The 12,566-nt window shown below is 41.8% G+C and overlaps 1 protein-coding gene across 1 annotated transcript in view; it reads right to left on the minus strand.

Annotated features, from left to right (window-relative positions):
* Positions 1-1,472: 1,472 nt before the first annotated feature.
* The window catches only part of LOC141248348 (KN motif and ankyrin repeat domains 1-like), a 56,305-nt gene continuing 45,211 nt past the window's right edge, over positions 1,473-12,566 (minus strand). The window contains 7 exon segments of the mRNA XM_073669352.1: positions 1,473-2,325; positions 7,106-7,204; positions 7,980-8,181; positions 9,034-9,175; positions 9,723-9,942; positions 11,135-11,210; positions 11,437-11,649. Of these exon segments, the coding sequence (XP_073525453.1) occupies positions 2,260-2,325; positions 7,106-7,204; positions 7,980-8,181; positions 9,034-9,175; positions 9,723-9,942; positions 11,135-11,210; positions 11,437-11,649 (1,018 nt within the window). The 3' untranslated portion in view covers positions 1,473-2,259.

Consider the following 12,566-nt stretch of genomic DNA (forward strand, 5'->3'; position numbering starts at 1 on the left):
CCAGTAACCATATCAGTAATTCGTGGCTGCTGGATAGGAGATTGTGAACCACCTGCTGCCAGAATCATTAATGCCTCTTTTGATTTGTAGACCGGGTGTCATCATTGTGCTGTAACACATGCATGACATTACAGTGGGCCTATTTATTTAAAGAGGCATAGGGCTCCTGGCTGGTCTACTGATGTTGACAGGTCTTGCAAATCGATTCAGTCATCTCTGATAATATATTGCTTATATATGTACTTTTATATGTACACATTAGATGCACTTTTTTCCCTGTCAGGGCTCGTCTTTTGTTTTCTATATACCTAGATATGCAAATTGTCACTTCAGAGAGGACTTTAACACCACCTATTAGAAACAGCAATCCTAAAAGTCAATATCGACTCTTCAACGAGCCTTGCAATATGAGTTAGGATAAAAGCCAAACCAGAATCTCAATTTAATTTCCCAGAGGGGCATCCATGGCTTTTAAGTCTTTTCACTCTGACATGCCAGGCTTGACGTGTAACTTGGCACGCTCAGTCAACCCTTTCACCTAGCACTCTCGGGTGATGCCCGAGTATTTTCGGCGTGCTCGACAACTATGTTCGAGCTTCCGCAGCTGCATGTGTCGCAGCTGTCTAACAGCCACAACACATGCAGCCGCGGCAGCTCGAACATAGGAGTCGAGCACACCAAAATACTCGGTCAGCACACGAGCGTGCTCGGTGAAAGGGTTAACCGAGCAAGCTCGCTTATCACTACGGACAAGTCATTCTCCACAAGGAGAAACGTTACCCCTTAGAACCCGTATATACGTAGAGAAACTGATGAGTTTCAACGCATTGCTATACTTATAATGGTCTTCCCTCCATATTAAATACTAGCTAAGCCCTGGTGGCGAGCATTTTTATTGGTACATTTCCGATATCATTTGTTTTTTTAAACCACTGTCTGGGAATTCGCATATAAAGTGTCTTCAATAAAATGGAACTGGATAGCGTGGTATGCCCACGCACTGACTCCGGCTCCATTTTATTGAAGTAATGTACAACAACGTCAATATAGCAGTGCACACGTGTAGTTATAGGGATAATGGCGATGGGCGGTGCATGCACACTGCTATGTTGACGTTGTAGTATATTACTTCAATAAAATGGACCCGGAGTCAGCGCGTGCGCATACCACGCTACCTGGCGCTATTTTATTGAAGACACTATATATGCGAATTCTCAGACAGTGTCTTTACAAAAATGGAGCCGGATAGAGCAGTGTGTGCATACGCCAACACCGACGCCATTTTACATTGAGGCCGGCTGTCAGTCAGGGCCGGGGCACGGTTACAGGGGTCGCTCTGTATTCTCAGAGCAGAGTAATGACTGAACCGGTGCTTTAACCAGATGCTGTAAAATGCTTTTTAAAGTCCCTGGTGTGCAAAAAATAAAATATTATTTTGAATAAAAACCACATGATGAAACTTTATTGAGAAAATATGGCAAGAGTCTAAGGCACTTCAAACGCTTTAAAACATACATGACTAAAGACAAACTAATATATAAATATGCAGGGACGAGAACAGCTTATTTTCCTTATCACCAGACATACATACTGTGTGACCAAGATTTGTGATTTGTATACCGTTGTACAGATATTAATGCATAGTACTAGACATTTAAAAATACATACATAAATATATATTGAGTACATGTCCTCAGGCCACGTACCATATTTTTCTCTTACAGATTATAAAATATATTGCCAATACTGAATTTCTCAACATTTAATATAAAAGTTACATAATTCATAAAGTCAGGTGGACGCCTTTACTTAGTCCGTTCAGATCTACTGAGGGCTTTTACACTTGACAGCTTATAGCCAGCGAGCCAGCTCAGGGGCCGAATGTGGGGACATTCCAGCACACAGTTCAAAATGGGGTGCAGAAAGCAGGGAGAGGATAATATAAGGACACGGAAGGCACTATGGCACTCTATAACACATGTTTATTGCTAGACGTATCATGTAGTATTTCATAGCCTTGCTGACTGGCTCCAGAATCCCACCTATAAAAAGTAGTCTCAGTGATTCGAAGCTTACGCTCCACTGCTCCAGCTTTGATCAAGGTAGCAAGCTCCGGGGCCTCCATGTAGTCAGAATGCTGCAACTGTTGCTTTAGTCTGCTGGTATAATCAGGCATAGAAGTACATTCAGTATCTGTCATTAGACACAGTAATTGTTAGTAGCAGCTCCGAGGTGGCAAAAAGGATTATGGTCTCCAAATTAACTGTCAAATGAACTTCTCTGTGTTGGACTTGGTGGAAGCTTCTTGACCAGCCTGGGTGTCCCCTACAGAGAAAAGTTTAAAAAAAGTAATCAGGGGTGTTTTTAAAGAAATTCTCTGCTTTGCTGGTTTCATCTTTTTCAGTGCTCACAAGTAGAAAAAAAACAACAGAATATATTATGCATTGCTGTGCACACATTTTGTACCAAATTTTTTTGTCTGTTCTGTCTGCATTTTATCTATTTATGTATTTTAATATATACCCAATAAAAAATGTTTTAATTGCATCCATAATACTCCGTATTCCTCCTGATTTGTTAAATGTCTTAACTTGGAGGTGGATGGGGTTGCAGGGCCGTGACTCCCCGGCTGTGCCCCCCCGGTATTTATATGAATAATGCCTGATCTGGGACTTTTTGTGTTAATTTGTCTTTCTGTTTTATCCACAGTATCGCCCAGGGCCATTATGGACTTTAGGACACGCGACGAGGCGTGGGCCCTTCAATTACATGATGTTTTTAAAGATGGTGACGACATAGAGCTTGGCATTAGTGGTATTGGTCTACAGGAAAAATTGACTAGATATAAGGAACTTACCAAAAAACGGACACGCACATGGTGGAATCGGGCTTTTCTTGAAAAATACATCTCTAAGAGCCTTATACCTAGAGGTCTCAGAATACAGGTGTTCCCCTCATTTCCTATTGACAGCCCTGGGTTCAAGGAGAAATGGGAAGAATTATCGAATATTTGTTCCATCAGCTTTATGAGGCTTTTGTCTGAATTAAACTCTTCGTCCCTTACTGAGATGGAGCTTGAAATGGAAGACTTACAGAACTCCATTAAAAGTGAACTTTCAGTGGAGGCTCTAAAGAAATTTAATGAGAGTCTGGATCAGGACTATCAGAAATGGGAAAAAGAGGTGAGGGAATTGAAAATTAAAAATTTCCAGAGGGACACTAATGATCTACAAATGGAGAGAGTATATAGATGGTGAAATTTAAATAGTCGCTCCAGGGCCCCATCGAGATCTGGTTCGAGTATTCGATCACGTTCTGCATCAATCAAATCGAGCTCGTCAGTGGAAGAATCCATTATGGGGGCTACTTATAAAATTAGAAATGTGGAGACTGAGTTATCCATGGCAGCCACCAGGAATCGGGGGAAGCCAAATACAAGCACTACGTCCAACACTACAAACAATAAAAATGCGTTACAGGTGATTAACCTTTCTAACCATCTATTGTCTGAAGCACAGATTGAAGTCCTTTCTAAAGGACTAACATTTGCACCTACTAATTCTTTCAACTTTTTTGCAGTATTGAAGGATCTACATATCTTTTCTCGCAAATTGATTTTGAGGAGGTTACATTACAATAGACAAATGAACATACATGGTTTGGATACTCCAGCCGAAGTTGAAGCCCTTAGAGCCCTTGAGGATCTCCTTAGGGAACAGATGCCTGACCAGGAAGGTATGTTTCCTACTAATATTTTGCCCCAATCAACTAGGTTCCCCCCCTTGTCCCTCTGTGCTCCTGTGGAGATTTTCACTAAATTGGTGTCTGAGGAATTCAGAAGGATATTCACAAGAAGACGGTATGACAATCTCACACACCGTCAGAGGGAGGCTCTAGTAGAACTACAATCACTTGATGATGTGGTAATTAAGGCAGTGGACAAGGGGGGGAATGTGGTGATCTGGCCAAACACCCTATATGAAAAGGAAGCCTTCCGTCAATTACGGGATAGAACTACTTATATTAAATTGTCCTACAATCCCCTGCCATCCTTCTCCTGTATGCTGTTGGAAATTTTAACTAGAGCTTTGGATAATGGCATCATTACTAAAAAAGTTTTTGAGGGATTACTGATCCCTTATCCTAAGATCCACAAGGACCCCGTGGCCCCTCAGGGACGTCCGATCGTGTCAGGGATAGATGGTCTATGTGACCCTATCTGCAAGTTCATTGATTATTACTTAAAACCCTTGGTGGAAACTCTTCCTTCTTATGTAAAAGACACGACGGACGTCCTGAATAGGGTAAATGGGGTCTTTGTGGATCCAGACTGGATCATTGTGACGGCTAGTATTGAGTCACGTTATACGTGTATTAACCATAAAGATGGACTTGAGACGATCCGTTTCTTCCTGGGGGGGACTGATCGGGATGGCCCGTTGTGTGACCTGGTGGTCGAGCTCCTTCAGTTCGTGCTCACGCATAATTTCTTTGTCTTTAAAGACCGTTTTTACCTTCAGCAGCGCGGCACTGCCATGGGCGCGGCCTGTGCGCCCTCTTACGTCAACCACTTCTTGGGTCACTGGGAGAGGAATATTTTTGGCGACGAGGGCGTGCATGCCGCTGACCGTGTGCAGTGCTGGCTGAGGTATATTGATGATGTTTTATTTTTTTGGCGGGGCACGGCTGGGGAGTTCGATGTATTCATGGAGGAGTAGAATCGGAACACGATGAATATTAAACTCACATATAAGTACCATTCACATTATGTTGAGTTTTTAGACATCGGTCTGGAGGTTGACATTGATGCGTCCCTCCATACCGATGTCTTCAGAAAATCGACTTCTGTCAACTCTCTCCTCCATGCTTCCTCAGCCCACCATGCATCCACAATTAGGGCCGTCCCGATTGGTCAGCTCCTTCGGATGAAAAGGATCTGCTCTACGGAAGAAAGATTTCAGATGCAGGCAGATGATCTCAGAAGTCGTTTTCTTCAGAGGGGCTATAGTAGGAGAAGTATTAGAGCTAGATATAATAGGGCCAAACAAGTCCCTCGTGGCCAGCTGCTTCAGTCCAGAAACAAGAAGAGTAGGTCTGACCAAACAGTCAGATTTATCTCTACATATAACCATGAATGGGAAACCATGAGGTTGGCTATGCTGAAATACTGGCCAATCCTCAGGACTGAACCATGTTTTACAGAATGTCTAGGTGAGGGGCCATCAATGACCCCAAGACGCAGTAAAAATTTGAAGGATTTATTGACACGTAGTCATTATGCTCCCCCGGTTCCTGGATTATTTGGCTCCCGATGGCCCCTTTTGGGTTGTTTCCCCTGCGGCCGTTGTGTCGCTTGTGCTAACATTATTCGCTCTACATCTTTTGCTTCTGTGGATGGCACACGAACTTTCAATATTAAACAATATATAACGTGTAGTACGACACACGTTGTATATTATGCAACTTGCGATTGTCCAAAAGTATATGTAGGACTCACTTCAAGGGAACTACAAGTTAGGACCAGGGAACATGTTCGGGACATTGAGGCAGCCGGAACAATATCTGATTTTTCTACCCTAAAAACATTGCCACGTCATTTCAGGCAATTCCACAACTGCAACGCAAAATCATTACGTATAAGGGGCATTGATGTGGTCCATGCCGGCATTAGAGGTGGCAATTTAAAGAAAATACTCGCACAAAAGGAAGCACGATGGATTACCGTACTTGGATCCATCACTCCATACGGCCTCAATGAGACCGTAAATTTTGCATCTTTCCTGTAGACCATACTTTAATTCTCAGCTCTTTTTACTTATCTCTTCCTTTTTCCCGTGTTTGAATTTCATGTATTTTAATTTTGTAGTTCTAATTTTATTTTATATTTTTTTCATTTCTATATTAGTGACCTATTCTCATGGTCATTTGAATCGGATCAATACCTCACTCAATTTTTCCCGGGGCAATTGCATTCTATCATTGGTGTTTAGAACATATGGATCACCCCTCTTCTCATGCAAAACATCTACTCCAGACAACATCATATAATAATAATATTACTGTCGATTTGTTATTTGTTATTTGCCTTTGTGTAGCGGTCACCATATGTGGTCATTCATGTATATATTGAAGGGTTGCATTATATCAATTATGCTCTGGGATCCATTGTTATGCTGTTGTATTGTTCCGTGATGCAGTGCGCATGCGCGCGCCGGCTGCCGTATGTCCGGGATTCACGGGGCGTCATGTGCTGTTGTGCGCGTGCGCGGGTGCCATGGAGACGCGTCCCGGCTCCAGCACACGCGCGCTGACAGTGACGCCTCTGATGGATCACCGGACTGCGTGTTCCCGGGTGCGCACATGCCGACGAGCGTCATCAATATGGGAGTGGTGTGTTATTCCCATGTGACCTACACTTTAGGTCCTTGTTGGTCACGACTGACAGTGCACATGCGCTGTGAAGGCTGTATCATTGGTCACTTTCACACCATGTGACCTGTTACCATGAGAATTTAAGGTCCTGTTCTGGCTTAGTGCCATATCCCCCATGATGAAGCTGTAACACTGAAAAGCGAAACGTGCGTTGGGGTCCAAGGGGGTTCCTGTGTGCCAGCCTGCTGCACTGTTCTTTTTCTTTATCCTGCTCTCTGGTAAGCCATGGTAATTATATTGGATATATTGGATACACACATTACCTATGTACTCATAACAGTTTTAGAATGACCTGGTCATGCCTATCTGATTCATGCACTATGTGTGATGATAACCTGCTAATTTAAAGCCCATTTTTGGTATATACACACCTGTGTCGCTTAAAGGAAAAGAATCTTTTAGTATAAGTCTATGCAGGATTGAAATATACACCGATAACTATATGCATTGCTGTGCACACATTTTGTACCAAAATTTTTTTTGTCTGTTCTGTCTGCATTTTATCTATTTATGTCTTTTAATATATACCCAATAAAAATTGTTTTTATTTGCATCCATAATACTCCGTATTCCTCCTGATTTGTTAAATGTATAATATGACATATCACCAAAGAGACCAGACGAATAACATCAATATCTATATGATACATATGCATTGTAGGATTCTACTTACTTGTGATGGGGCTTTTGAAAAATTAACATGGGCGTACAGAAGGACTCCAATATCCTTATGACCAGCATCTAAGGCAATGGACAAGGCCGTGCCGCCATCCTAGGAACAAATCAGGATTTGGTTAAAAAAAGCATATAGTTTTTATATGTTATACTATAAGTTAGTATCTATCTTACAGTATTTTATCAACTGCCCTCTATATAGATGAATTTATTAGCTGGCATAAAATCAGTACTGGGCAGCACGGTAGCTCAGTGGGTAGCATTATTGCTTTGCAACACTGGGGTCTTGGGTATCCCACCAAGGACAACATTTGAAAGGAGTCTGCATGTTCTCCCTGTGCTTGTGTTGGTTTCCTCCAACACTCCAAACACATACTGATAGGGAAAGTAGATTGTGAGCCCCAATGGGGACAATGCCGGTAATGTCTGTAAAGCGCTGTGGAATATCATAGCTATATAAGCAAAGCATAATAAGTACAACCCTAAAATTGTGAACAGGTCTCTAGACATCCAGGGTGAGTAATATTTTGTGTTCATGACATCCAAATCAATTCAGCATCCGCAGACACTATAAGCAATGTATGCATACATTATATCCATGTATGATACTATAATCAGGACTACCTTCTAAGCAGAGAGCTGTGTCTTGTCCTGGATGAGAGCAGATATTTACCACACAATAGACGCCTAATAATGGTAATGGGTGCCATGTAATAGGACTGCTTTTTTGTAATAGAACTTCTGATAGAGATCAGCAATTACACAGCAGTTTTAGGACTATAGTTTCTCAGTGCCCAACGATCTACAGCTGCATTCAGTTAGATTTTTTCATCCATTATTATTCATCAAAATAAAGGAGGAAACTAACTTACATTGTCCTCTAGTGCAGCGTTACAGCCTGGCTGGGCCAATAGCAGCTTGACTATCTCCACATGTCCATGCTCACTTGCACACATTAGAGCTGTGGAGCCTTCATCATCCTGGATGTTAACATCTGCCCTACAGACCAAGAAGGCTTTGACCATATCTATCCTGCCAAGACTCACAGCTAGCATTAGAGCTGTCTGGCCGGCCCGAAACAGAATATATGTATATCAGTGTTTGCATAAACATGGGACCCAAAATCTTACCTAGAGGTATCAATGGATACACTACAGTAGGGGAAGGGGCAATTCTTTCTTCCGGGAGGAGGGGGACCATATGAGAGACCGTGACTGTGATAAAGGGGTGAACCAATATGCTGAAATAATTCTGTTCAATATTAATATTTACATTTTATATGAATTTTATTATTATTGAGCAGATTAAAACCATATCATTTACTGCGTAAAGATTATAAAAAGCAGTAAATCATACTGATCTTGTTATTCAGCCCTTGTACCATGATTAACAGCTCCCTCTAAAACAGTATGATGTCCCACCCGCCCAACCTTATTATGGTTCCACAGCTCCCCACACATGGTATGATGCCCCACAGTCCCCCTACACAATATGATCCCCTCAAATACCATTACAGTATGATCCCACAGCTCTACAAAAAGTATGATTTCACACAAAGAATGATGACCCCGCAGATTTCTATATACAGAATGGAGTCCACCACAAGCTCCCAAACACGATGGCCCACACAGTCCCTTATACACAGTATGGTGGTCCCCACAGCCCCCAAACATAGAATGATGACCAACACAATATGATCCCATCATGCTTGCTGCACTGCACCACCTGGTCACATAGGCTAAATGGTGGAAAAGGGAGCAGACTGCTCCTTCCTTCACCATTTTCTTCACAGGTATCTGCATCCTGAGAAAGCAGAAACCGGTTAAAATCGTGACTTTGGTCCGTGGGCTGGAAAGGAACAGTCAGTGAAAGGGCAGGATGTTGTTATGCACATGGAGTATTTGCTTGGACTCTATGGCACATACCTGACTGGCTTTGGCATTGACATCTCCACAACTGAACAGTTCCTCTACCACTTGCATGTCTTTGGCTGCCTCCACAGCTGCCAGGGCAGCGAGCATGATAGGAGTGTATCCAGCCTTGTTCTGGTGGTTTACGTTACACACATCTGTTAAGAAAGAAGCCATTCTAGTACACATGAAGTCATGAGAAACAGAGAACATTAGCTCATTTTAGTCATTGCAGCTTGCTGTTATTCTTCTGATTGGAACAGTACTTGTCTTATAAACTGGACAATGCTGCGCTCATATATACAAAGCATTAGAAATGCTGAGAAAGACTGAGCATCGCAGATGAAAAATAACATTTTTCTATTTCCCATCACACAGGAATCTTCTGTAATCATCTTACTGTCCTCACAAGCACATGGTAAATCAGTGATAAGACTGCATTGTGTTGTCTTTAACATTCTGGGCTTTATCAGCATAGCCAGACTTGTGCTCCACACAGCTTTCCTGCATCATTTTCCAGTAATCGGTGTGCTGAAATCCATGTAAGGAGATGCATACTTGCTGGTCATTACCATGGCATTTTATTAATAAACCAAATAATATGCTGTAGCCTAAGAGTACTTTGCGTCACACACACAGCACTGTGGTCAGACACATTGTTCCTGTGTATCTGGAGAGAATATCTGTAATGATAAATTGCCTTAACTGCATCCAGCAATAGTCTGACAATCTCAAAATTGGAAAGGGATACGCTGTAGTGAAGTGCGGTGTTCCCATTGCCATCTGCCATGTTGATGATGTAGCGAAGGACAGCACGAGAAAGCTCTTTAAACGCTGCAATGTAATCCTCTACCATGGCTGGAACGGCAGATTTCTGACTTCACACGCGGAACCATTCATTTTGTATAGTATTCAAGCACAGCCTCTGCCAACAAAGTACACAAGTCAGTCATTTACAATCATCTTTTCAGAAAGTGACTTTATTGCAGCAAAATGATGTTATTAACAGTTCTCGCCATATAATTAGGGCAGAGCAGGTCGAGTATAGGGTGCAGTGTTTTTATGTTCTCACCAATGGCACATCTTACAATTAATAATGGAGAGACTTCCTTCACATAATAGTAATAAGTACTCGTAATAAATAATATTATGCACTGGTTCTAATACAATGGTATAAATCGAACCTGCTGTACTAGTAATTACTGTGTAAAGAGCCCAAAGCCTGGGTGTTCAGTCATCTACGTGGCTCATTATACCCGGCTAAAAGGACGTAGGAGGGCACAGAATACTGGGAAAGCTGTGTGGTTTCAGATTTTTATACCACTCATGCTTATTTTGATATGTCTACAATAATACGAGCAGAAGGCTATTTAATGGAAATGCTGCTTTTTACATAAAACACATAGCCATTAGCTATATACCATCACATATTACTTGTGAGATCACAGATCTGTATAGTACACGCAGATAAAGGACACTATTCAAAAGGGAATCTGTCAACTGGATTTCACCCCCAAACTATTTATATGTACATGTAGCTCTCTCAAAGACAAGTCCAGCAATACCTTTACATAGCCAGTCTGTTCCTCTGTTACTGAGAAGTCAGTGGTTTGAATGGATATGTAAATGTGACTGAAGAACTATTACAGATATGAAGCCTCTGTCACTTCAGCTCTACTCGTCTCCCAGCATCACCTCTTCCTGCATGACTAATAGATTCTCTGCCTGGAGTCACACAGCATAGAGGCTGTCTGTCAAGCAGGGAGAGATGGTACTGGGCAGGGAATAGAGCTGGAGTGACATAGGCTTCAGATATGCAAATACTTCAGGCTCAATTCTCAATAACGTAGGAATGGACTGGTCATGTAAACATATAGCTGGACTTGTCTTTGAAAGAGCTACAGGTGTATAAAAATAGTTTTGGTTGCAAAATCCTGCTGACAGATTCCATTTAAAGTTAAATACAACTTGTAAAGTACCTAATAGTGCAAATGTCCTTTTTAAGTTACAATCTAATTTCCAATACCCTCCATATTTAGGTTCAGCATCTAATAATAAAAGTTATATTTATTATTATTGTGGCAGTAGTATAGTAATGACAGTCAGTGAGCACTTACCATGTCTTTACTTGCCAAGGCCCGAGGATCATCAACTGCCTCTTTCAGAAGATTGCAGGCAGGCAGCATCTTCTCACTAAATTCATATCAGCATAGGAAACAAACCAGATTAATGCTTCAGGAATCCTAACAATACATTATAAAATGCAACAGCGGAAATACTGTGCACACGGCTCACTGACTTCACCAGATAATGCAAACTTAATCAAGTAAACTATAAAAGTAAATTCCTGTGCTTTTACAGACATCCAAAAAGCTGTAAATGAGACATTGATCTAATAGATTACGGCAACTGCGCTAACAGGACAGAACTGTATCTTTCTCGGATTTCCACTTTCTCCGTTTCCTTCTCAGCATCACTTTTGGGCTCAGTTCCTTCTGTTTGTCCACTTGCTACAACCAGTTTCACCACTTCCGAGCCTTCATTTAAGTTTTCCTCTTCCTCACGTTCATCATCCGACTCTGTGGATGAACTTCCATCTGAGCTGGTTTCATCACTAGATCTGGTTTCCTACCTGAAAAGTACACATAAGACCTTAACGCTGCTCACATTAGAAAGGTAAGAGCTGTATAACTTGTGTAGCAACAGAAAAATCCTATAGATCTATTAACACTTTCATTTATAATCACATTTAATTCAATTGGTACATGTGAGAAACCTTCAAAGTGGAACTCTAATAGATCCATGACAAATCAATGGGTTAATTTAGGATCCGTTCCACGTCAAATCTGTCACTTTTGGCTCTTTGCAAATCTCATGCATGTGTGCAACATTCCCCATTCCTGGGAAAGCACAATGAAGCCAGTGTATGTCCGGAGCTTCATGGGCACACTTCGTATGCCCAGGGAGGCAGCAGTGATGCCAGACTCAGACAGCCGTGGAAGAGCTCGACCATTATAGGCCAAACACATAAGGACGTTCTTACAGCCCCCATATGACACCAATGATTACTATATTTACTTTGATAAATAAATAACTCTTGGCATGCGCTGTGCTGTGATGACGTCGGGGACGTACGACTGGCTTCATTGCGCATTCCCAAGAAGGGAGAACATTACAAGCATGCGCGAGATTTGCAGGGAGCTGGGGTGACACGGCTCTTGTAAATCATATCGCTCGCGCCCACAGGGGCGTTCTCTCATGAAGAGAGAGAGGATTAGCTTGTGGAAATAATCCATTAATTTGCATAGCGTGAGCCCAGTTTCAAAGTTAATGTTATATTAATTCAACAATCTATGAGTCATAGCATAGAAAGGGGGCTTGTTACAATACAGGAAAATCTTGTTATACATGGTGGTGGTTTAGGGGGAGTAGGGCAGCTGGCAGATACACGAAGGCTAAATTCATACATTCGTGTCAATTACATCTGTGAGAAATGGAAATATTTTCATCTGTGTTGCATCTGTTTTTTGTTTAGTCTAATTTTAAAAA

Source organism: Phyllobates terribilis, unplaced genomic scaffold (genome assembly GCF_046119375.1).
Source record: "Phyllobates terribilis strain yellow unplaced genomic scaffold, ASM4611937v1 Scaffold_1__5_contigs__length_1240528914, whole genome shotgun sequence".
Classification (NCBI taxonomy): domain Eukaryota; kingdom Metazoa; phylum Chordata; class Amphibia; order Anura; family Dendrobatidae; genus Phyllobates; species Phyllobates terribilis.